The 26,335-nt window shown below is 43.1% G+C and overlaps 1 protein-coding gene across 3 annotated transcripts in view; it reads left to right on the forward strand.

Moving 5' to 3' along the window:
- LOC115363784 (ubiquitin carboxyl-terminal hydrolase 22-like) overlaps nt 1-23,229 on the forward strand; it is a 35,986-nt gene extending 12,757 nt beyond the window's left edge. For 2 of the 3 annotated variants that reach the window (XM_030058086.1, XM_030058087.1), the window contains 12 exons: nt 7,752-7,884; nt 10,029-10,142; nt 10,260-10,361; nt 11,524-11,690; nt 13,571-13,730; nt 14,441-14,546; nt 15,841-15,999; nt 18,390-18,516; nt 19,457-19,548; nt 20,083-20,145; nt 20,968-21,117; nt 21,219-23,229. In XM_030058086.1, coding sequence (XP_029913946.1) covers nt 7,752-7,884; nt 10,029-10,142; nt 10,260-10,361; nt 11,524-11,690; nt 13,571-13,730; nt 14,441-14,546; nt 15,841-15,999; nt 18,390-18,516; nt 19,457-19,548; nt 20,083-20,145; nt 20,968-21,117; nt 21,219-21,261 — 1,416 coding nt within the window. In that variant the 3' untranslated portion in view covers nt 21,262-23,229. Of the gene's footprint in view, nt 1-7,751; nt 7,885-10,028; nt 10,362-11,523; nt 11,691-13,570; nt 13,731-14,440; nt 14,547-15,840; nt 16,000-18,389; nt 18,517-19,456; nt 19,549-20,082; nt 20,146-20,967; nt 21,118-21,218 lie in introns of all 3 variants that reach the window. The other variant, XM_030058085.1, reaches the window with a different exon arrangement.
- Nucleotides 23,230-26,335: the final 3,106 nt, after the last annotated feature.

A 26,335-nucleotide genomic window follows, 5' to 3' on the forward strand; every position in this document is an offset into this window, starting at 1 on the left:
TATTGGAGATCTATAATACAGCTAACGCCCTCTAAGTTCTCTTCTTCCATCAATCAACAGCTGTGTACATCAGCTGGTCATTCCCCTGGACAGGGAGCCCAGCCTAGTTTGTGTTGCTGAGTGCATCTCAGATGGAGATGCCGTCTAGCACAGTGCGATAGCGAGTTAGGTACCTGTCCGACACTTGTTCCAGTCATCTGAGCCAGCTACTGATCAATAGCTGATCTAATAGGACATTAAAAGCCCTGGGCGGAGAGACGCAGGACTGCTGACACTGAGGAATAGTCAGCCAGGGATGCACGGAGGGAGAAAGATAGCAGGGAACAGGGGGAGTTGGGGCAGAGATGGATTTGCTACTCAGATGGAGCCGTGGAGGCTGGCAAGGGTGAGGAGGAGGGCAGGGCGCGGCATTGGCAGGCCCTCTTGTTTTTGACTTGGGAGTCCTGGTGCAATGCAGGTGGAGTGGGAATCAACATCAGCATCTCTCCTTTGAACAAATAGGCTAAGAGAGGCAACAAAAGATATGGCTTCAGGGTATTGGCTTGCTCTTGCTTGATCAAGCATCAGATGTAAAAGATCACTAGAACCTGCCTATGTTTTCCTCATGTCGTGGCCTGCCTTTTACTACATTATCTGGGGTCTCACTAAGACTCATCAGTCACAAGTTGTGCCTCACTCCACAGTATAACGATTACTTCCTTTCAAGTTGGACGTTAGCTGTCTTTCCACTGTCCTACCTTTGCGAGCTAGGGCTATCTTCAAGCCAGATGGTGTTAAATGCCTTCAGCCTCAATTCGGCCATTCGTACTTCCACTGTTGTGCTGATAGCCCCGCAGTCTTGTCCTGTCCATGCATGCGAGGGGAAGTGGGAAGCGAGTGATTACGTGCACAACTGGCACCAACTACTGCAGAACTGTGTACCACAGGATTTTTTCCCCTTTGGACGCCACTTTGCATTGTGTGCTTTAAATGTCTTGTACTGAGACTTCAGTTTTTTCAGATTCCCACCACTGCCAGCTCTCTCACAACATATCGCATAACGTCCTCATTTCAGCAAACACCGTCGATTTAACTTGGACATTATCCTCTGCCCAGATAGTGATTAGCTAAGCCCTAATGTCCTTGTTTGACCAGTACTGTTGGTTCTTCTCTATTTTTGTTTTATGTGTTATTTGTCTGCTATAAAAGCAAGCTGCTGCGCAGACATCTACTTATCAGCTGCACCCGTCTCCCTACTTATGACCCTGAACTCTGCCTCAGACTTCGGTTAGCCCTGTCTGGCTCATGGGTATTTGGTGGGCTGTTAACGCCTGGAAACTGGCCCCAACATAGCCCCACCAAGGTGCCATCAAAGACCGGAAGTGACAATGGAAATGCAACTGGCCCTGGCACACACTAGCATGCCCACGTTTGGCATGACAGTGGAAAGCTGATTATTGTCAGTGAATGATGTGACTCTCTCTGCTGTCCATCACTTCCCATCTATCGCACATGTAAAGCCCCCCACCCCCTGCAGCCACTTTTCTCACACACACACACACACACACACACACACACACACACACACACACACACACACACACAGTTGGCTGTCTAACAGGCTTGTTTGAATAGAAACAGAGATTAGTGTCTGCAACTCTGAATGTCCCCTATACTGCACTGTCATCACAATCCAACTCATGTCCACTAAGGCTCAGCCAAAACACAGCCCTGTATATGGGATTGGGTGCGTGTCTCTGGAAGTGTAGATACAGTGGCATGTGCCCGGTGCTCAGCATAGTCCATTCTTGTGCTCGTCTGGTGTCTTTATCATCTTGGCTGACTATCATATAGGGCTGTGCCAATAATATCGGTGTAAATTTGTACACAAAAAAGTGTCATATTATGATATCAACGATATAGCAGCATGATGACATGTTGACGCTTTTGCATACCCGACCGCATGGCCAACGGCGCTCTGTCACCACAACAACAAACATGGCTGAAAGCATCAGCCGCTGACAAGGAATTAGTTCAGTGTTTTCCACACTGCCCAGGTATATTAACGACAGCCCAAATACAATTAAACCCATTCAGGGTTTCCATTAGCACCATTAATTTCACATCATGCCCACTCCCCCACCCCCACCCCCTACCCCTTGTGGTCACTATCAACATGTAACCAGCACTTTCATTTGTCCAGACACACAGTCTTAAAATTCATTACCTTTATGGCACCTTAAATGCCTCGTCATGACAGATTATTGGACAAAGGAAGCGTCGTTCAGCACCATGTTACTTTCCACTGTTTTGATCTGGCATTAATCACAAATGCAGTTCACCTGGCTGTCGTGAAAATGTAATTGTTGGGGGGAAAAAGGACATGAGGTCTATTTTTTTTGGGTTGGGGACATGCAAGGTAAAATAGAGTAAAAACACTAAATTAAGGTAGAAGATGAACTAGAATTAAGATGGTGAAATAAGAAATAGGCTAGTGTATTTTTTTCAACTATTATACTGCCCCCCACACACACTGTACAGTATCATTCCGTGGGAAACATTGTAGTTATTGTCTTTTTTTTCAGGTTGTGTTGGATATCATTACCACAAATGACCATAAAATATTAATTCTATATTGCTCACCCCTATCATATAGTGAAAGTTGCATGTCTGAAACACATAGGGCTGTGATGTGAAGAGCTAGGAGACACCTGTTAATGGTGCCTTTGGCCCAAACTCAGTCTCCATCCTGTGGCCTAAGCACTTAGCACTCATACTTTAATGGATGTCACCTGCATGCATGGTTGCAAGAGGGTGCAAGAGCTTCAAATGGTATAATATGAGGAATGGGACAACACTTTATGACATTACATTTTTACTTGATGGTAGCACAAGTTGTCTCCCATGCAAGATGTTTGTAACAATCTGCTTCATGAATTATGTAAGGTGAAAGATAGCAGCCTAATGTTGAATCACAGCAGCAGAAATTATATGGTTGACATATTATGATAAAAGCATTTTGAACTAGTTTTGATAGACAGGAGCAATTTGATTAAAACAAGAGATCTGATAAAAGTTCCTCCATCAATCTACAAATTTATCAACTAAAATACACCATCACTTTTGTCATTATTTATCAACCATATATTTATCATTTAATTTTGAGTTCCACCCTTCATAAACTGCTAAGCATGAATCAACCAAGGGAAGCTGTATGTACTTACTTATAAACTTTTCTTTTGTACATTGTACTTTTTTCAGGCTTCTGCGGTACCTTCATTTTTAGTGTAAACAGCATGCCCTAAAGGGTTTGAAAAACTGCACTAGAGAGCCTTCACTCACACACTTGCTGATTTAATAGTGGAAAAGCCCTGATCCCTTGCAGGCGTACTTGGAGAGCGCCTCAAAGTCTATAAGGCTGTGAGTGTGGACACTGAGATCTGGCCCTTCCATCTGCACTCTTCCCACCTGGCAACATCAATGCCACCTGTCTTGTCCGATTACCCATTACCCCATTATTACCCTAACATTCACAGCAATATTATTATACTCAAACACATGCTCAATTCTCCACCCAAGGCCGTGGAAGCCATTCCAGGCCACACTAATTTAGGGTGTGGCCCGAACTTTCATAGCCCCACACCTGCATCAAGTAATAGAGTACGTTTACATGCACACCATATTCCGGTTCGGCTCAATATTCCGGTTAAGGTAACTGCGCCGCGGCAACTGGAATATTCCGTTTACATGTTACTTGGCATGCCCCCGTGTTTTGGCGTATTCCACTCTCTGACGTAATGCGACACTCAGCCTGCAGGGGGCAGCAGTACGCGCATAGGCGTCTGGTCTGCCGGAAAAACAGACGAAGAAGTCTTCTTCCTCGTCTTCTTCTTCTTCTTTTTCTTCTGTCGCTATTTCTATGTTTTCTCCCACCGATATACTCCGTGATATTTTAGTCTTTCATTAGCTGAAGGTGGACTGCAGTCTAGTGGCTCTTGCTGCTGTTGGCCCTGCCGTTTTCCCCACTTGCAGGTAACCATAGCAACAAAGACGCTACAGAATCGAGCATGCGCAGTCGTGACTGAATATTCCGGTTCGGGGAGTTTTCCGACTAAGGTGGTTACATGCCCCAATATTCCGGTTGGAACAGGAATATTCCAGGGGGCTTATTCGGAATTCTCTCCAACCGGAATATGACCTTAATCGGGTTTGGTGCGTGTTTACATGACACGTGCGCAACCGGAATATTGCGAATATTCCGGTTAATACAGGAATACGGTGTGCATGTAAACGTGCTCATAGAGATTTGGAGAAATTTAAAACCAGTGGTTGGATAGAAAGAGGCAGCACTGCTGTGCACTGTTAGCATTCAATCCAGCCAATTTCACTGAGGCAGAGCATGGCACTAGTGCCCACTTGTTTACCGTTGTTGAGTTAATGGTGGAAACTTGTTCCACCCAAACAAACCAGAGGTACTTTTTGCTCCAGGAATGCGTGTGAGGATCCTTTTTGAACCTTGGGGCTAAACTGATATGTTGCATTTGTTTTTGCAAGATCTTGTTTTTCCTTGCTAGAATTTAGACTTGCATTGTTCAAGATGGAGGTCTGGCTACCTAAGATTGGTTTTGGCTTGGATCAGGTGTTAAGATGTAGGCCGTAGGCTTAGTTCATGGATTGTTTAGTAACACAGACACTGCCTCGTTGTGCTAAACAGGCAGTATGAGTCTCAGTTTTATAGCTATCCCACTGCAGAGATTTGCTTGTGACTAACCATGACTGTTTCCATGAGTTCCCCAGCTAATCACTGTATGCCATGCGTCATCCTAGGAGAAGGAAGTGAAACTGATTAGCTGAAACTCTTGTATCACTCTCGGACAAAAAGCCTCACTGTTGTTCAGATGGTGTCAGTTTCTCCTATTGTACTCCCAGTCAAAACATGGCAATAAGTTGAGAGTACAATACAGGGCAGTTAAGTTCATATCATGTTGGTTGATAGATGTGTAGGTATGTGTGCATGTGTGTGAGAGTCCATGTGTTTCACCCAGGATTCTGATTCCAGCCAGTGAAAGAGGATCTAACTCAGTTTAAATTGATGCAAATTTATGTTTTAAATCAATGCAAAAAACAGCTGAATTGTAAAATCATGATTTTTTACTAGGTATGTTATAATGTTATCATAGCCACTGAGTGCTCTGTCCCATTTCACTCATCACACGTGAATGTGCATGTTCACATCGACTACGTTTACATGCACATTCCGGAATGCACATTCGGTGTATTCCGGTTGAGGTAACTGCGCCACAGCAACTGGAATATTCCGTTTACATGTTACTTGGCATGTTCCCGTGTTTCGGTGTATTCCACTCTCTTATGTAATGCGCCACTCAGCTGCGGGGGGCAGCAGTACGTGTATAGGCGTCAGGTCTGCCGGAAATGTCGCTATTTCTATGTTTTCTCCCATCGATATCCTCCATGATATTTAAGTCTTTCATTAGCTGAAGGCGGACTGCAGTATCCTGGCTCTTGCTGCTTTTTGCCATGCTGTACTGTGCGCCATGTTGTTTTCTCCACTTGCAGTAACCATAGCAACAAAGACACTCCAGAATTCCTTGTGAATCGAGCATGCGCAGTCATGACTGAATATTCCGGTTCGGGGCATTTTCCGACTAAGGTGTTTACATGCCTCAATATTCCGGTTGGAACAGGCATATGCCAGGGGTATTATTCGGAATTCTCTCCAACCGGAATTTGACCTTAATCCAGTTCAGTGCGTGTTTACATGACACGTGCGCAACTGGAATATTGCGAATATTCCAAATAATAACGGAATATGGTGTGCATGTAAACGTACTCATTGTATGTGCATGCCCAGAAACACCAGTCATGATAATGCTCACAAATATCCCCATCGGATACTAATAATAGTAGTTAGTGAAAAACAAGACAAATCTAGATAAAAATTGAAATTTTATTTATTGGCCATATCACGCAGATCCAGACCTAGCCAAGCCAGCCAATACTTTCCCATTTTATGTTTCATTCCCTTCTGCTTCCCACCTCTCTCCCTCCCTCTCCCTGCCCAGTGGGTGACTCATTGTGACAGGCCTGTACCCTGATGGGCTTTGATTAGAGCACTTTACAGTATCTCCTTTCTCCCTCCATCTCTACTGTTAACCAATTTCTGCCTTTCAACGCTTTGAAGCAGGCGTGTGGACTGCTCTCTGCTGCATTTTCTCACTATCAGAGACGGACCTATTCAAGAAAGGAAGTGGCTTTTGCTGTTTATCTTACACTTACTGTAGTCGCCACCCAGATGTTTTGCATTTGGCTATGTGCCTTCTATTTTTATTTATTTATTTATTTATTTATTTGGATCCAGTTCAAGGCATTTCAGTACACAGTCTGCACATCATACAATTTTTAGAAGGTCCAAAAGTAGAGTGAAGTGGTTTCATAGATATTCCTCACACAAGGTTGTCTCTTTACTTCCAACCACAGCCTCAAATGTTTGTGGTTGCCTGTGGTTTTGTTTTGCCAGTAGAGCAGCTGTTGCGACTCTACTGTCTTTGTGTCCATCTCAGCCATCAGACAGTGCTGCCTCACAAAGCTGCACGGTAATTAAAGCTCCAGGTTCAGCAGTCTGCTACACGCTTTCAGCCATCAGAGCAAGACAGCCAGCTAGCCTGCCTGTCCGCCCTTCCCACACTGCTGCGTTCATTAGCTTGCTGGACAGTTTCACAGAGACAGCTTGCTAGAGTCAGGCATTGGATTTGTTTGCAAAATGAAAAGGAACATATACTTTGTTGTTGGTCCAAGAACCATGCTAGTAGGCATGCACGTTGTCAGATCTTAATATTACAGTTACAACAGACTCTTAACACGCTTTCACATGCATACTAGACCTATATTGCATTCCTCACCCGGAACTCTAGAAGGTTCACCATGACCTTTGTTCTTCCTTTGAGATAAGCTGTCACTCATCTACCACACTACTGTGCTATCTCTCTTCCCTACCATCACATTCTTCCTCCCTTTCTGCAATCGGAAACCCAAGACCACAACAGCTCTCAGTTTCCCTCTCTCTAAAGATCATTTATCTCGTTTGCAACACAATATACAGTGAAACCTTCAAAGATAATCTATACATGAGGCAAAGAAGACCTGTGCTTTGTGTGCCTTCCACCTCTCCTTTGTCTTCCCTCTTTTTTGGCTTCACACACATCACGTTCTCCTGTGCAGCCCATGCAGAGCTCATTTTAACAGCTTCGCTAAAGACGAGAAGCATTCTAATGCGCAAATTCTCCGGTCACCTCGGAGTGCTGCACTCAAACCAATTACACACACTCCAGCCGCTGTCAGTGTGTGTGTCAGACACACTCAGTGTTGCCTTCCCCAGTGGTGCCTGCCATGCATAAAATCCTATCATGGCCTATGTGTGTTAGAGAGTGAAAGATTCAAAGTGGAAATATGCTGTTATTCAGCTGCATGGGATTTGTCAACTTGCCCGGTCATCTTTGGTCTGTCTTCGTATCAGTCCTAATGGGGAGCTATATCCTCCAAACTGCTTGAACTGTGTGACTCACTATGGAGGGTAAAAAATTGAACCGGCAGCCAAGGAAGTCCTGTTCTGTTCAGCTATATCACTGTACGTCTCTTAACAGTCAGGAATTATTACAGCAATTTCTGCAGTGCATATTCATATTCACCGTCCTCTCCTTTTTGTCTCATCCCCCCTCCATCCCTTATCCCTCCCCCTGGTCCTTTCCTTCCAGGCCAAGTCGTGTATCTGTCATATGTGTGGTGCTCACCTGAACCGTCTGCACTCTTGTCTCTACTGTGTCTTTTTCGGCTGTTTCACCAAGAAACACATCCACGAGCACGCAAAAAACAAGAGACACAACCTAGGTAAGTCACTCGCTCGCTCGCTCACCCACATGCCCCCTGGGGCTGGGCAGTACGGACAAAATCAAACATCATATTGTTGACTGAATACCTTGATATTGATATTTTGATAATATTGTAAAGATGACTATTGGTGCTTTCACAAAATATTTGCACAGTGATATTTGTGATTAACTCATTTGTAATGTGGATGTGATTGTCAAGCAGGTAGAAGCAAATAATAGAACAGCTAGAACAAGTTCAGAAAATTGCATGTCTTTACCATAATACAGCCTTTAAAACTAGGTTAAGACACCACTTATGTCACCACTTTTGTCATAGCACAATATTACAGTATCCAAAAGGCCAGATAATATCTAGTCTTAAATCACAATATCACTATAATACCGATATATTGCCCAGTCCTTAGAATTGAGGAACCAAGGAACATCACAACTTGTTTAAAACACAGCACAGAGGATGAGTTATTGTCAACCCAAATGTGCTGAAAAATGTGAAATGTTGCAAACTAATTCTGCAAGTCTCATAGATAGAAAGGCTGCATTCATTTCCACAGCAGATTCAGATAGGTGCAGTCCCATCACAACAGTCTTCACATACATATGCACCATCCTGACCCTTCGCAGTATCAGCCATCATCAGTAAGGGATTACAGCATTACTTTGGGCAGCCTCCTCCTATGAGCCTACAGCAGACAGAGAGCTGAACCTCGCTTTAACTGCAGCACATTACTGCTCTGCTGGGAGCACCTAAGCCAGTCAAATGTCATGGGTTTAAGCCGCTCTTTTCCCCTTCATACAGCAGTAAGGGAGGGGTAAACATCACTAATCCATGGCTGCCAGAGAGACAAGTTTCAACCTTAATGCTAATTACGGGACCCAACTAAGACAATAGAGCCGCTGAGTGTAATTTCGATATCCAGCGAAGGATAACTACATGCGGACACAGGAGAGACAATAGAGTGGGAAGCTAATGCTAATCATGAAGCATTGTAATGGGTTTTAAGGATTGCATCAATTTCATTGCATATGTGTTGAAGTGAATAGACTTTCCCCCATGCAGCTAAGCATACACACACACCTGGTTCTTGTGTTTTCTCTCAAGCAGATATGCACATATACACATTAGCACATACACACCAAGTGCAGGGTTCTACCATGTTAATTAGCTTTGAGCTTTACACTGGATCCTCCCTGGTATTGGCACTCTGTTCCTCTGCACCTCTAATCAAATTAATCCCAACTCCCAGTCTGCTACACTGCGAGCAACCACATTTCTCTGGACTCCTTTCACATCATCTTCTTCTCCTCTTCTTCCTCCACTGCTCCTTTCCCTCGTTGTTTCCTTACCTCCTCTATTCAGCAAGCCAGATTTATGGATTTTTGCCTCTGTCTTGTGTAATAGTCAACATCTTCCTCCTCTTTCTTCCACTTACTCATTTCTCTCTTTTTCCTCACTGTTACCAAATGCAGTTGTGGTTAACCAGTGCAGATAAAATGACATGAGAAAAAAAAAAAAAAAACATCTTCCACATTAGATATTAAGCTAGCTTATTCTTCAAAGAATTTTTTTTCCTGCTCAGTGTGATCTTTCATCACTCTCTCACGTACACACACACTTACAAAATCATTGCAATTCAAGAGAGCATACAAACACAGTGTAGCATACACCATCACACTTTTTTCATCTTTGCATTAGGTATTTTCTGGCATGTTAAGACCCTCATTTAATTAATCATTTTCAGTGAAGGTTTTATCAAAAACAGACAAATGTCCATTTTAGCTAAAAATAGGTTGTCACGGCAACAGAACCAAGGTATTGTTGCAGTTGAGTCTGAGAATGGAGGGGGGCGGTGGGTTAGTTTAAAGCACAGGTGGGGTGTGGGAGACAAATACACCTATTCTATCATTGCTCCCCTGAAATCTCTTGTAATTGTTCAGTGCAAGGCAATGAGATGTAAAGACAAAAAGTCCCCAATCAATAGAGCTGCGAGTGGAAAATGCAGGGTAGAGAAAGCACTTGTCTTGAGGCTGGCTGCCCCAGCAAGGTTGGACAGTGAAATAAAACCCAGGGTCTGTTGTGCTGGAAAAATCTATTTCCAATTATTGTGCATTCTCTTTTTCTCTCTCTTTCCTTCCTGCTTCCAGCGATAGACTTATTATACGGTGGAATATATTGTTTTGTGTGTCAAGACTACATATACGACAAAGACATGGAGCAGATTGCCAAAGAGGAACAGAGGAAAGCCTGGAAATTGCAAGGTACAGCATTTTATTCTGTCAGAGAATTTAGTGCACGTTGTGTCCTAGTACCTCAATTTTACACAAGGTTATCTGTTATCTCGGTGCCTTCACATTTGTGTTTCTTCATGTCCACAGGCATAGGGGAGAAATACACGACATGGGAGCCTACCAAGAGGGAGCTAGAATTACTGCGGCACAATCCAAAGCGGAGGAAAATCACTACGAACTGCACCATAGGTGGGAATAGGCTCTGTCGTTTCAGTCCACACATCCCAATCAACACAGCTTTTCATTTCTAGACAGCTGTGTATGTGCAGTGGGGGGTTGCTATTGCTGTGTGAGTGCAAGCACCTGCACCATACATCACCACCATCTGAGGTCAACAAATGGGCAGGAGAGCCAGGATTCAGTGCTTCCTTTCTGATAGATGCACACAGCATTGGGCCTGTATTTTTCTCGACATGTTGCCATTTATATGTTCATTCTCTGATCAGTCTGTCCCTTTGGTTTCTTCCTCTTCTCCTAACTGTGCCTCTGACTTTGTATGTTTATCCACTTTTATTTTATCTTCCCCTCTCCTTTAACCTTTCTTCACTCTCTCCTGCTATGCATCAATTCCTTATGTCTTTAACTGGCTTGGTTGGAAACCTTGATTGGACAGCAGTGTGTGTGTGTGTGTGTGTGTGTGTGTGTGTGGACCAGGGCAAGTCTGGAGTGTTTAAGCCCTGGCTGAGCACTCTCTTCTAGAACAAAACCCTGCCCCCATTGGACAGGACCCAGGACCATGCTGGGTCTCACCTGTTCCACTGGCCACATTGGGGGACCACAGCTCTCCTCTTTCACTCTAACAGACGGTCTAACCCATTCACAGTTTTGAGATTCAACACTTCTGCTGGCAGACCTGACACAGCACCACATTGTTAGCTCCTGAGCTACATAACAAGTTGGATCTGACAAAAACACTAGATTTTATGTTTAACACTTGCCCAGCGAAACTGAGATGTGCCTGCACACTGCGTTGCCAGCCGGGGGCATTCATTGTTTCCCATATAGAAATTCTCTTTAAGCCTTTATGTCGCAATAGACTAAAACTGATGTACAGATATGCTAGGTCAAAGTCTCCATGGGGGAAATGACCCAGACAGCCTATATTGGTGGTTCTGCTGGCCACTGACTCATTAGTGCTTATGTGGTTTTCAGTCGAACACTAATAAGCAAGTTAGCCACCGCTGAAAGCCTATCAGCTGAGAGACGGAAAGAGTGGTCAAGGTCTCACTGTGTGATTCAAATTCCTTGCCAGCAGTATGAATCAACAGATTCTCTTGTGTTTAATTACAATTCATTGACACCTTGTTCATGTTAATCTCCTTCTGTCTTTGTTGCTCTCATGTTCCTGCAGGTTTACGAGGGTTGATAAACCTGGGCAATACATGTTTCATGAACTGTATTGTTCAGGCCCTTACACACACGCCGCTGCTGCGAGACTTCTTTCTCTCCGACAGACACAAGTGCGAGATGCAATCAAACTCTTGTCTGGTGTGTGAGATGTCGCAGCTTTTTCAGGAGGTAAGCAGCACTGGTTGTGTATGTGTATCTGAGCTTGTTGCATATGTTTGTATAAACCCACAAGAAAAGAAAAGCATATGGTTTCCGTTAGAACTGAGCCAGGATTTGAGAGTTTTAAAACCATATAATACAGAATGTTCTCTCCCAGTGTAACCCACTGCAGAAGGCTGAGTCACTGTTGCGCTCTTTTGTCGAGTCCAAGGAGGGAGGGGGAGAGGAGGCAAAAAAAAAAAAAAAATCCCTGCCTGAAAAGAATGAACAGACCTCCCTACAGATGAAGAAGAAGAATGCAGTTATTTAACCTTTTATTGAACCTGTTCAGTCAAGAGCAAATTTGTATTTACAAGGATGACCTGGCATACATGTGATGTTGTAAAACTGTTTAGCCTTTTAATCTGAACTCTGTGATGCAGAAGTTTCCATTGTGCTAATTGCATGGGAGCACATATGATTATCCTTTAATGCTTTCGTCCTCTTGTTCTCTTCATCTTGGCTCTCCTCAGTAAAGCATTTTACATGTAACAAACTCATTGGCCCTGAATGTTACATAATGGCTGCCTGGGAATCTGTCTGCTCCCACACTGCCTCACTTTCTCTTACGCCCTCTCACTTTCCAGTATATATAGGCCCACAGATGGCAAGTTCTGCTATAATGGGTTGAGTCATCAATGATAACCTCACACACTCCCACACACACAACCCTGCCCTGTTTCACTTGGCTGAAATATTCAGCTGGTTGACATATGAGGCGCACAATCATTTACCTCTGGCCCCAAGGAGGGAGTCATTGATTGAGTGTTCAAGTTTACCTGTAACAGAGCGTCGTTCATGGAATACATGAAAGAATTGGCTCTTTTTAAAAACCTTGTAACACACATAGTTGTTACAGTTATAAAGTCTCTCTGCCTCTATGCCTTGTCCCCAAGTCACTCAGTTCCTTGTTCCAATTGCATCACTTATTTTCAGCCCCCACCTTCCTTCTTTTTGAACCTACCTCCACATCGGCAAGAAGAGCTCTCTTCTGACTCTGCAAACACACCAACACACACACAGATTCTCTCAGTTGGGGAGGTGAGAGGTGTGGCCTACTTTGATCAACCTCTTTCACTTTCTGTCTCCCTCGCCCCGTTTCCGCCTCTTCTTATACTGCCTTTCGTTTGTCAAGCTTCTTCAAAGTGCTGAAAAGGAGCGGAGCCTGTAAGATTCAAAACAGACATCAGTGTGGCATGTTTTTCCCTCTCACAGCTCAGTCAGACTTCACAGAGCATTGTGGTGATTAGAGAGGCTTGTGCGAATGTGTGCGACAAGTACGTGTCTACGCCAGGTACGAGATAAATGAGAGCCCTCTCTGGCATTAATGGGCTATGGCTGGTGCTGCATTGTAGTGTTAGCTCCCTGCCAGCTCTTTGCTCTGCTCAGCCCTGTTGCTTTCTTCCCCACATTTCCCAACCCTGACCTGGATTGTCACTCAATCCAATCCCCATGGCAACCCAAAGACTCAGCAGCACTTACAGATGGATATTCTTGTTCTGATCTCTCCTTTTTCCAGCCACTTTGTCTTCTCCTGTCTTGCCTCACACCTCCCCTCTGTGTATGTGCTGTCATTAGATCTGGCACTGGAAGGTGATGTGTGAAGGAATTCATTCATATCTGACGAGGCTTGGGAAGGAGCAGTAAAGAAGTTGTATAATAAACATGAGTGATTGTTTCCCCTCTGTCTGAGAAGATTTATAAAATGAATATTTGATGACCAATGGGCAAAGCTCCAGCTACAAGTGAGGAAATATACTGTACCCTGTAACACCTGGGAAAATAGGTTAATCACCCTCTATCCCCACATCTCCCCATCAAATCCACCCCTCCCCCATCTCTATTCCCAGTTCTACTCGGGCCACCGTTCGCCCCACATTCCCTTCCGGCTGCTGCACCTGGTGTGGACTCATGCACGCCACCTAGCGGGCTATGAGCAGCAGGATGCCCACGAGTTCCTCATCGCAGCGTTGGACGTGCTGCACCGGCACTGCAAAGGAGACACCACCCGTAAGCTTTACTTCTCCATTTAATCAGTGAAATGTCACCCAGAGATCATTGTTTTTTGTTGTGTCTACGCTGCTTTGACGGACAAAAGGTGTTTCAGAAACCATGGTGTGTCATGTTCAAATTTGTGTTCTAGTTTGAGAAGAAATCTACTCTAGGGTAGGGATCCTTTTTGCTGAATCCCTACAGTACAGCCAGCCATATGTTTGCTGCTTACTCAAGTCTGACCTAATGGCAAATCACAAAGAAAAATGTCCGCACAGAGATCTAGAGGAGTGTGACACATAGGACTGTGGCACATAACTGGCTCCAATCCAGTATGTGGAGCTATGCCTCAGATCTACCCACAATGCACAGTGCCTTACTTCACTGGAAACATACTGAAGGAGACTGACAATAACGTGCACCAAGGGGACAGCAAGCAAGCAGTGTGGAGAATGTCAATAGGCCTTGCTGCAGCGCACTGACAGGCTGACTCACCCACAGACCCTGTAGTAAGAGTTGCACTGATTGGCTTTCGAGAGTTAAGAAGTGCCAGACAGGCTCCTCTGCAGGGGAATGGAAAAGTGCGAAACAGGGCGAGAGAGAGAGAGTCCTTCAGAGGTGTTAAAGAGGTTGCCGGTGTAATCTGTGTGTTTACATGTGTGTGTGTGTGTGTGTGTGTGTGTGTGTGTGTGTGTGTGTTTATACCTTTTGCTCCCTGTGATCCCCAGGAGATGACAACGGGAAGAAGGCCAACAATCCAAATCACTGTAACTGCATCATTGACCAAATCTTCACCGGGGGCCTGCAATCAGATGTTACCTGTCAAGTCTGCCAGTAAGAGTTTGTTCTGTATGTGTGTTTAGGAAAATGCAAAGCAGCGAGCTGGGTGTGGCTGGAATAGAGTCCCAGTGGTGATGTTTGCTGCCTATTCAGCTTGATGGAGCATCATCGCACTTCTATGCCCTACTTCCCTCCCTTCCTCCATCTCCTCAAACATCCATCATCCATCTATCCATCCACCCTTACTGTCTTCCAGTGCCCTCTCAATGGACTGCAGTGGGCTGATTGGTGCGGACACCACCCCTCCTCCCAGAGTTAGTGAGCCACTGGTTTTGTCCTCCTCTCTCCACTGCTCTTATTTAAAGGCCTGGTCCCTGCGGAGCTGCTGGGAGGGGGGTTGTCTAGACAGCAACACAACCAAAGCGCTGCCTGCCTGCCCCCTAGAGCTGTCCTGTCACATTAACACTAGCATGCTGCACTGAACTGCAAAGCACCTCACCCAGGCTACTAGGCAAACCCAGCTCCGTCTTACCTACATCAACAGTATCAAGAATGACTGCCATTGTAGCTTGCCTGTTCAACTGCAATATGACAGGCCGTGTTGATAGTTTAGCATCAACCTGTGATGCAGTCTTGTGTATCTTTCTGAGCAATTTGAACCACTTCGTCATCAGAAAACAAATTTGCCAGTAATTACAGGTGACCAATGGATAAATACTCACCAAAAGGGCAATTGGTTTCCCAAAGTTCTGTGAGCATAAAAGGTACCCAGGCTTATACTGGTACCATACTGCAAGGTTAGTTCCCCCACCACTGTCCTTCTCTGGTCTCTGACTGGCCACCCTCTGGTACCTCTGGGAACTACAGCATCATGACTCATCCAATCAACACTGATAATGGCATGAGGGCCCATCGCCTGTGTGTGTATATTTTGTTTGTAAGCATTCTGCATCAGATGCATCCATTTTCCCTGGACTGCTGTCCATCATAATCATCAGAGCATAACACTACAAATTCCTTATTTAAAGCCAATTCTCTTGATGTAACACTCCACTAAACTGCAAATGGGTCTGGAAGAACAGTGTGTATATTATGTGCATAAACACATTCCTCCTCACAAGGCTTCAGCATAGACATTATCCGAATGTGGAGAGGTTGTGTGGATTTAAAGTTATATACCACCTCTGTCGTTATTGTTTCCTCATGACTGGTAATATATGAAACACAAACCACACACACACACACACACACACACACACACACACACACACACACACACACACACACAATTCCTTAACCTTCAATAACCTTATTTAGAAATGCCTTCCCTCTTCTTGCTTTTCTCTAGCGGAGTATCCACGACGATAGATCCATTCTGGGATATCAGTCTGGACCTGCCTGGCTCATCTACGCCTTTCTGGCCCCTCAGTCCCGGAGGTGATGGCAGCACAGTGAACGGAGAAAGCCACCTGTCAGGGTCCACCACACTCACAGACTGCCTACGCAGGTACAGCTCCAGCCACAGCTGGCACAAGCCCAGTTGCCCTTTTTCTGCCTTTTTCTGTTCTTTTCCTTGCTTTTCTTTTCTTTCTTTTCTTTTCTTTTTTTTTTTTTTTTTTTTTTCTTTTTTTTTTTTTTGGATTAATGCTAATAGAATATTTTGCCCCCCACATTGGCTGTACCTCTCATCAGGTTTTGCTGGAGCATAGATTTCTTTTTATACTTGACTTTGTTGCAGCATCATTTTTTACATTGTTTACCTCAAAGACTGTGTGGTTCCCTACCTATTTTAATAATTAGTTGCTGTCTTATATACTGACTATCGGCAGTGTTAATATAAATCTGACAAGACAGAGCTAAATGGTTCCAGTACACCCCACCCATTTGGACTTACAAGGACAGTTTGGCAGTTGACCTTCACCATCTGACTCAACTCTCCACCAGTTGGCAATCCCTTGACACTTCTGTTGCCTCTCTTCACCTGAGTGACCAGAACACATGGCCTCAGACTATCATTGACCTCTGGCCATGGACACTCTGGAACCTGTATGCTCATGAGCATCCCTGTGGCAACACTCAGACAGAATCCGACCATCTGGCAGTTTGCCACAACTTTGTCCGGCGGTGTGGGTGTGTCACTACCCCCATTCAGAATGAAGGGGCGTTTCTGCTGGACTGCCGGATTCTTTGTGTGTGAGCCCTGTTTGAAAATCATGCTTGTTATAACCAATCCATGACTTGCCAGTCCAACAACAGAATCTGACTTAAATTCAGACTGGAAGGTCCTTTCAGTTACCACCCCTCCAGGTATTTTCCAAAATGAGCATTGAAAATCCCCTGATGGAAACTAGATGGGGACTTTTCCAATACCCTACCCATAGTCTTTAGGAAGTTATTGTAGTGCGAACTGGTGCATATGCACAGAAAACGATAAAAGTCTTCTCCTCTGCTACTCAAAGTCATTTGAAGCAACTGTCATTCTGAACTGAATCCCCACCAGATTCCAGAACCAACACTGTGCATTGCCTTGCTCCATCAATTTGGTGTCTCCCAACTGCCCACACAAGTTACAGCACCTTTCCCACCAATGAGGTGATGTTTCTTGTCCCTAGACCCAGCTGGGCTAGCTGGACTTTCTGAGCTTACAAACTGTATAGATGGAAAACTTTAATCCCTGTGTAGTCTGGTCTACATGAAATAAAACGGTAAATGACTGCACGATGCATCATTCTTTTCTCATTCTGTGTATTCAGTTCTCCAGCAGCAAAGAGACTGAAGGGCTAAATTGTGAGTCAGTGGTGTGCTGGTCTGTGCATTGCAAAAAGATGCCTGCACTGCTAGCACTCTACAGTGCAGTGTAAAACATAAAAAACATTTTGAAAAATCTTGCTTGGCATTAGGGTAGACCCTAAACACTGTTGCCATATCATTTTCAGAACCAAACCACCCAAATGTAGGTTATTTTTGATCACTGGCCAAGCAAGCCCCAAAAGATCAATGTTTGCCTGCCCACAGCTTTGGAAAGAGAAAAAAAAAAAAAGTCAACCGGCAAAAAGCAGTGTCAACACCTGGCCTCCACATTCTCTGTCCTCTCCACCTCTCCAGCTTCATGAGTATCAATCCTCTCCACTTGTAGACAAATTAATTTTATTCCTCCCTCCACCTTTACAAGGGGTCTCATGCTGTCTGCTCAGCCACAAAACTATTACTCCTGGATCTCAGCTTCAGCCATCTCTAGGTTGGCAGAGCAGGTGTGACCTCTCATGCCTCTTCCTCTGCCTCTTCATGTTTGCAATCTTTTTCCTCTCCAGCTTATCTTATTTCATTCCCTCCCCCTCTCCACCTAATTCCTTTTCCCCCGTGCCCTCGCTCTCTACCTCTTTCATGCGTCTCATCCTCCCTCTCTCTCCCTTGCTTTCTTTCCTACTGACTTTTTTTTTTTTTACTGCAGCCCCTCACACACCCCTAGTTGCTGCAGCAAGCCTCTTAAAGGTACAGCGCTGGTTGGTGCTGTTGCCTTGGTGATAGAGGCGCTGGCTTCACCAGCAGGACTCAGGGTTGGGTGGACTGACTGACTAATGGACAAAGTGGTTGCACCGGCAATCAGCTGGCAGACTGACACTGTAGCCAGATGCACAGACCTTCAGATATCTTCAGATAGCTTTATGTCACAGCACTTAGACTAGACAGGTGTGGAGGATTGGAAAAGCCATGCTGTAAGGGCTTGAACATTATTACTGAAACATAGACTTGTTGAACTGATCGTCTCAAATAATACATAGTAGATGCATACATGTAGATGCAGATTTTTTTTTATTTGTTCTTGCCTCTTCTTACCCTCATCCTCTCCTGCACATCCTCTCCCTCTCTCTTTTCAATTCACTATTCGCTCTGCAGGTTTACGCGGCCTGAGCATCTAGGAAGCAGTGCCAAAATCAAATGCGGAGGTTGCCATAGTTACCAGGAGTCCACCAAACAGTTGACAATGAAGAAGCTTCCCATTGTAGCGTGTTTCCATCTCAAAGTGAGTCAGCCAGTGACAACATGCTGCCAATCCCCACATGTTAACATTATCTGTCAGTCAATGAGAGGGTGTTATGGAGGCTATATTTGGCTTCCTCTCATGTGCATCTCTATCTGCTGTGGTTTCTCCTAAATAGCAGATGAAAAGGTTATGTATAAGTGGGTTGGATGATTTGGGCTAAACCTGATTATCCTGGTCTACTTACTAGATTTCTTTAATCACAACTATTAAGTGATATCAGAAATGAATTTTTATCATATTTTTCAGTGATATACTGCATTGACCGTTTTTGGCCAGTGTGCAGTCTAAAGGAAATTGAATTAAATTTTTCAACGTTTCCGAATTCCTCAATTGTTGTGATAATTATAACTAGCATCGTTACACATATATTGTGATATGCAATAATACATCGAAATGTGCAGCCATTCATATCCGATTGAAATTTTATGAAGGCGAAGTTCAGATTTTGCTGCGACTATTACCTGCTGTTAGCCCACTTGCACATCGGTGTGTATATAATTTGTTTCAACTGTTGGCGCAAAGCCCTTTCTTACAATGTCCCAGGAGATCTAGGGATAGGCTTTTAATGACTGGCACAGTTCTCCACTGTACATGTTTTATTTATCATACAGTATTGGAAGCCTATAATCTATTTATGATATTCATAGGAACAGGCTGCAAGTGGATTGTCTCACATCAATCCACGCCTGTTAGTATCTTGTAATGAAAGTCTAAATGTGTGACGTGCCACGGGGTTAAAAACATCGATTTACACTTCCCATTATTAATCTTGTATTTTGAGGTGGTGACAATCCTGGTTATTTCTAAATATGTTTCTCCCCTTTTCTCCCATCCCCCACTTAACTCTCTCTCACTGTTTCTTGCCGTTTCCCTGCCCCATCCCCCTCTTTGCTCTCATCCTCTCTTCGACCATCTCCAGCGGTTTGAGCACTCTGCTAAACTGCGGAGGAAGATCACTACATACGTGTCCTTCCCTCTAGAGTTGGACATGACACCCTTCATGGCCTCCAGGTGAGTCTCCCTCACTAGTAACTTTATTATCTGTCCCAGCAGCCCCTCAGCCTCTGTACATATAGTGTAGTACAAATAGTGTGCATGTATTACATCTAAGGAGGAAAATACTTTTTTCCCCTAATTATTAGTAGCTATAGTAGCTACTCCATTACGATGCGGTTGTTGAATTTGATTGTGTGCCACATGTTTACTCACTGTTTGATAACGAGCTTGCATCCATGCATCTGTGCTCATCATCAGCTGTACTAAATACATCCTATTTACATGTATATATTCTGTAGTGTCACTAGAGCATCTAGCAGCAGTCCTGCCCCACCCCTGTCTGTAGTATCCATTCAGTGATGTTCAGAGAGAGACATCAATGGGCTTGTACAGGCAGGGAGGCATTCTGCTTACATAGATGGGGCACTCCTGCCACCTTGTGGACATATATGAAGCTGTAGCATGTTTCACACAGGCCTGCAACATTAAAAACGGTTATGTGTTGCTCATTATGTTTTTTTTTTTTTTTCCCCATTTTTTCTTCTGCAGTAAAGAGAGCAGAATGAATGGGCAGTATCAACAGACAGTTGATGTATTAAACAACGACAATAAGTAAGTACCTTAGGAAACATCTATTATGGCAATTGAAAACTGATTTATTAATGTTCCATTGTTAGCATTTGTACTGCAGCAATTTTGCCTGAGATCACAGTAGAAATACCCTCCTTGATTAATTCTTTAATAATTGTTTCTACTCCAGCACAGCAGCACATGCTAATGACCTGAGGCATCCTGCTGTGACTTCCCCAAATGAAATCAATTTGAAGCCTATTAAAAGCTGCTTAATTTTCGTCATCCATGGCACTTACAATAGCTTTAATTTTCCAGGACATTTACCAGGAATTTGCAGTCTAAATAACACTGATAGATTGCCCATAGTAAACGCAAGAGTCTGTTATGCTCTGTGTGTGGTTTGTGTGTATACAGGGTTGTAACAAGGTGTGAAAGAGAGAGCTGCTGTACCTGAAAAAGTTTGCAGTATCATGGGGCTAGGCTTTGTTTTAAGGCTCTTGTGTATGCACAGAATGAGGGAAGTCTGTCAAATTGGAGTACAGCGAATGTGAAATCAAAATTGCTGCCAAGGTGTTTAAGCCATCTCAGCTCTTTTCATGGTGTGTCCAAAAAACAAACCAACAGTTGTGTCCAGTTTGTGAGAACTTGAGTGAAAATAAATGTAGGGAGGTAAATTTCACCATGCCATGCACCCGGGAACATTATTCTTGTTTTCCACCTTATTCTAGCTTGTTCATGGTAGTCAGCTGTTACGATATCTTGTCATATTGATCTAGAACTTGTCTCTGACACATGCATATTTTTCATATCGCATTTTCTTCCAGATGCACCATTCACCCTATTTACCTTTTGCATTGCCAGGTATTCCTTGTTTGCGGTGGTGAACCACCAAGGCACACTAGAGAGTGGCCACTACACCAGCTTCATCCGCCAACACAAGGACCAGTGGTTCAAATGTGATGACGCCATAATCACAAAGGCCAGCATTAAGGATGTGCTGGATAGTGAAGGGTAAGGATAAAACCAGGAAAATAACTTTATCAATTTGATTGATGGTTCAGACAGAATACAATGAAACCTGAATCTAATGGGTTTTGTTTTTTTGATTTTAGGTATCTCTTATTCTACCACAAACAGTTCCTTGAGTACGAGTAGCCTTACCCAGTGACCGCTGACCATGGAGGAACTCTGTTTGTAATGAGAGAGTCGAGGGACTGGGGGCAGAGGATGAAACACAAACACACAAACCTACCTGAAACTCTCTATTCGTCTACTCCTCCCCTTTGGGAGGTAGGCTTGACAAAAGTAAACAAAGACGCGTGAAATCATGCAACCTTTAAAAAGAAAAAAAAAAAAATCAAAAAAGCACTGAGCTACTTCTTGGCATCTACTTGACAAAACTGAATGGAGGAAGAGGAGGGATGGTGAAAGAGATGGGCGTCGTCAGTTCCAGGCTTGGGGAGAGGGAAGAGGCCCTGCCCCTCACTCTCTCCCCCTTCCCCTTCCTGCTGCAGGGGCAGAGTGAGCATGACTGACTGTCATGTCAATTGGGCCCATCTGGATTTTTCTTACAGTATTTTCATTTTTCCCCCCATTTCTCTCCCATGGTGCTCTCGTTTCAACTGACCAAGCATTTAACTTAGTCATAATGGAAGACAAACTGTTGTCATATGCATATTGAACTGAATGCAAAAAAAAGTAAACGAAACAAAATCAACGTATTATAAACTTTGCAAGAACATTTTTTAAAGGTATGGTTATGATTCTTATTTGTGAATTTAGTTATGGAATACTGTATGAATCTAGTATACATCTATTTTTTAAGAGAAAAAAAAATGAAAACATGGGAGAGCTTAGAGACGCTACCTATGCCATTTGCCGGGGAAGCGCTGCCATGGAAACTAAACGGACGTGGACCTGAGTGTACCCATGTTCCATTATTTCCTTTTGATTGTTTTGTTTTTAAGTCTGGTTCAGGGCAGGGAATATCTGTTTTTCTAGTAACTGAATGAATCCTCAGTTTTGTTTACTGTTCTTTTGTTCTTTTCAGTGTCCATGTTGTCTCTCTCTTTTTTTTCAGTACAGTCGTGTCTCTTGCTGTCCTGGTACAGAAATTTGTTTTGGGGCGTATTCTCTCATTCTTGTGGAATTGTTGGTATAATGATGGTGGTGATTAAATCGGCTCACCTTAGCTGTTGATAAATTGTATGTTGAATGTGAGCTATGGGTTTCCTTTGGGCATTCTGTACAAAACACTGAATACATTACCTTCAGAGAAGGTCCTGTATTTGTGAGGGTGCTGTGGTCCTCCTTCAGTGAACACCTTGAATGGTCTGTGCAGAAGGAAGCCCACTTAAACACATGTGACAGGGCATAATCCCATAATCTGAAAATGTGTGGAAAATTTGCTCTTAGTAATGCCTCGAGGCTGGCTGCCTGTCTTTTTTTTTGTCTTAAGATTCCATTGATCATGATTTTTGCACTGTATTTGGGGGGAGGGAGGTGTGTGAGAGGGCAAAACAAATTACACATACATGGGCACTGTGTGGCCACAGCCCGGCTCTGAATCCATCAGTGTTATCTTCTCCATGGCAACTGTGTGGCTGGTGGAGACGAGTGTGGTTCGTGGTGTGTCTTGCCTCTGCAGTGCAGTAAACCCAGTGCTCTATTCAATCAGTATGCTGTCAAGTCAGACATTAGATAATACACATACACGCCAGGGTGTTGTGGTCTATTTTGTTTGAATATCACTGATTGTGTATGTATAAAAATGTTAAAAATCAAAAAAAAAGAAAAAAAAATCACTCATGTATAAGATGAGGGGCCCTGACCTATCAGACTAATGCCACATAAATGCCGCAACCCCTGGTTGTTTAGCTGCTCTGTAACTGAAAAAGAAAACATGCATATCCTCTGGTCTGCTGCAGAACCTCTTGAACCCTGAGCCAGAGGGAAAGAGTGGGGTCGGGACAGTAAAATCACAGACTTGTGGAATGGTCACACCAAGACTTTGATGTATCATGGAGCAGATAAAGCTACCCAAGGACATTCAGGGACGCTGCTGAAACGAAAAAGAAGAGGAGAGCTTCATTGTGCGTTTCAGTGATTAAACTCAGAACAAAACTGGAATGTGTTTGCGCTGTCTTTTCTCTGGTTCACATCTTTCCCATGGCACTAACTGATTAAGTTCAGGTTGCCAGAATTGAAGAGCTAAAGTGTTTCTGACCTCTACCAACTCCATGTGTGCTACTTAAACCTGTCTGCTTGAAAGAGAAGGACCCTTAATTGCTGTCAGTGTTATCTTAGGGTAGAGCCAGTAAAAAGAACAGACAACAAAGGGAGCAGGACATTATATTTATTAACGGTCAGCAATATCCTAATACACACTTATTATAGATTTAAAAAAAAAAAAAAAATCACTTTCAGGTTGCCCACTAAAAATCAGTGTTGTATCTTTGGCCACAGTTCTGCTGTACTTATGCCTTTGATTGTGGCACCACTGTGTGGTCAAACCAGGAAGCACAACGAGGACTGAAAATAAAAATCAAAGCACCTACAGCACTTAGCAGTATGAAGACTTCTCTTTTATCCAGGAATATGCCAGTGGAGTTCATCCAGAAATAAATAAGGTAAAGGATAAGAGTTTTAGCATCATTATGATGAAGAACAAACAAACAAAATGTCTTCATTATTGGGGCTAATCACAATGTCATTTCATACTCAGTAATATTAATATACACCATACTTGATGTCTTGTTAAGATATTGCCCATATTTCTTTCCACAGCAGTTAGCAATTGTATGTTATACCTGCCATATTACATGTGACTAGCCTGACATATGTAATTTGTAATGACTTGTAATTGTTTTGAGAAGAGTGGTAAAGTGAAATGCTAAATATATGACAAATATTTTCTTAACTCTTTGCAAATTAATGTTAACATGTCAACACTGATTAAACTGGTTTTTCATTCAATTAATGGGCTTATGATTTGAGGATATTTCATTTTGGTGGAGAAGAGTTTTTAATGGGGAGCAGATACTCAATTTTAGACCTTACTGTATGACGCTTATTTATTTAAAGTCATTTTCACTTCACATGATCTTTTCAAGTTTGCTCCATCCAACCTGGTGTTTCAGTGTCATTTAGAAAAGGGACTGGAAGAGCACACAAGAATGCAATGCATTTTAATGAATAAGCAAAAATAGTAAAGGTAAGAACATTTACAAAAAGAAAGTACACAATAAGTTCATTTTAATGGCCTCTGGGTCATTAAAATAATGCACATGTAAAAGGAGAAAAAGTCAACAATTAAGCAATGCAGCATTTTAAACAAAAAAAAAAAAAAAAAAAAAAAGCTACAACTGTCATATTTGTCATCAAAGACTTCACCAGAACAATTTGCAACAACTCTAAAACAGCTGCATGGTAAACATACAGTATATGTCCAGTAGGCATTCATTAACAGTAAACAATAGCACTGCCCTCTGCTACTATGACCAGTAAAGAATGAGGTTTGGATGGCTCCGTCTTATGTTTCACACCAAAATCCCCACTTTAGTCTGGGGCAAAATGTAAATGAGGTGTATGGTTTCACAGTTCGGTGGATTGTAGCCTCGACATTTCCTCTAAGTGTTTCTCTGTCTTTTTTTTTGTTTTTTTTTTTTTTTCCAGACATCTGAGCAATAGGTCATTCATCATTCTTGTCTAGAGAGGTCACTTCTCTACTATTATGATTATGGCGCTAATGAATGTTTCCAAGGAACCACGTCTTTTGGTCACTGTTGCTATAGAAATACAGGGTTACTGAGGGTGTGCTATGTCTTTCAGTGATTTTGTGTAATGAGATGATACAGCCCAGGTAACACATTCAGCAACAGCACTGAGACAGATTGGATATGGCATTAGTCATGGCTGAGGGCCCACAATGTGTGCTGGCCCCCGGTGTAGTCTGACTGAAATTCTATGCAAGATTATCACATGAATGAGTTTTAGTATGTACATATTCAGAGGAGCATGCCTGGAGGGGTGTCCCCGATTAGCAACAATTCTTAGTTGTGGTGGATGTGTTTTTTTTTAGCTCTAGACACCTACTGTTTGGCATTATTTTGACAGAGGATGGCTAACTGGCATGCTGAAATCTAAGGGTACAGTTACCTACACACACAAACACATGGCCTGGTGGGATTCATCCCACATTAATCATAACATCACTGGCTTTTGCATCTTTTCAAACAAACCAGTACATTTCGGGCAAAGGTCTACCAACTTCTACAAATAATAAACAAATTAATATTACTATAAAGACAGGGAGTTACAAAAGATGCTGGTACTCATAGAAGAGTAGAGTGATGAATGATGATGATGATTACTACACCAGAGCCCCTTAGGGATCAGTGTTCTAGCCCTTCTCAAATTCATGTCTCTAAGACAGCTTGGTGACAGGACCCAAGCTTGAAAGCTGGCCTCCCAAATGCAGGGACACAGTGGTTTGTATGCCACCGGGTGACCTTTGACTCCTGACACACTCTACTGTCCCTGGGGAGGTGGATAAGAACAGGAATGAGCTCATCGTTTGTCTAATATAATATACTGTAAACCAGTTCAATGTCCTCAGATGATGAAAACAAGATGCTGAGCATAATTCATTGCTACTGAATTACATTGAGTTCTGCAGCCCAGCATTTCTGGATTACAGCAGTTAGAGTTTCTGTAACAGTTGTGAAAAGGATATGGTAAATAACTGCAGTGCTAAATATAAAACCATGACTTACAACAGCACTCAGCAGAATAAACCAGTGAAAAATAATATGACGTAATTTAGTAGAGCAACCACAACATTTAAAAAAATATGTATCACCTTGCGCAGTAATACCTACACTCTAGCAGCAGTTTGGTTAGAGATTGGCTTGGGATATTAACCAAGCCAGTATCGTTAAAAGTAATATAAATTAACCATGTAACTCTACTGAAAGAGGAAATAAGGTTTTTCTGTACATACATTTTAAAATGTAACCACTAACTGAACACTGTTACTTACATTTGTATCACAAATAAAACTGTACAGTGTTCACATTAAAAGAGACTGTTGTACTGTAGAACACTCTCATTCATGGGACTGACATGCATTGCCTTTTCTGGCTGAGAAAATCATCACCCATGTACAAATCAGTTTTAGAGGTTTAAAAATACTGAGCAGTCTTACAACAAAAGGACGGTGCCTTGGAAA

The sequence above is a fragment of the Myripristis murdjan genome, chromosome 8 (assembly GCF_902150065.1).
Source record: "Myripristis murdjan chromosome 8, fMyrMur1.1, whole genome shotgun sequence".
Taxonomy (NCBI): domain Eukaryota; kingdom Metazoa; phylum Chordata; class Actinopteri; order Holocentriformes; family Holocentridae; genus Myripristis; species Myripristis murdjan.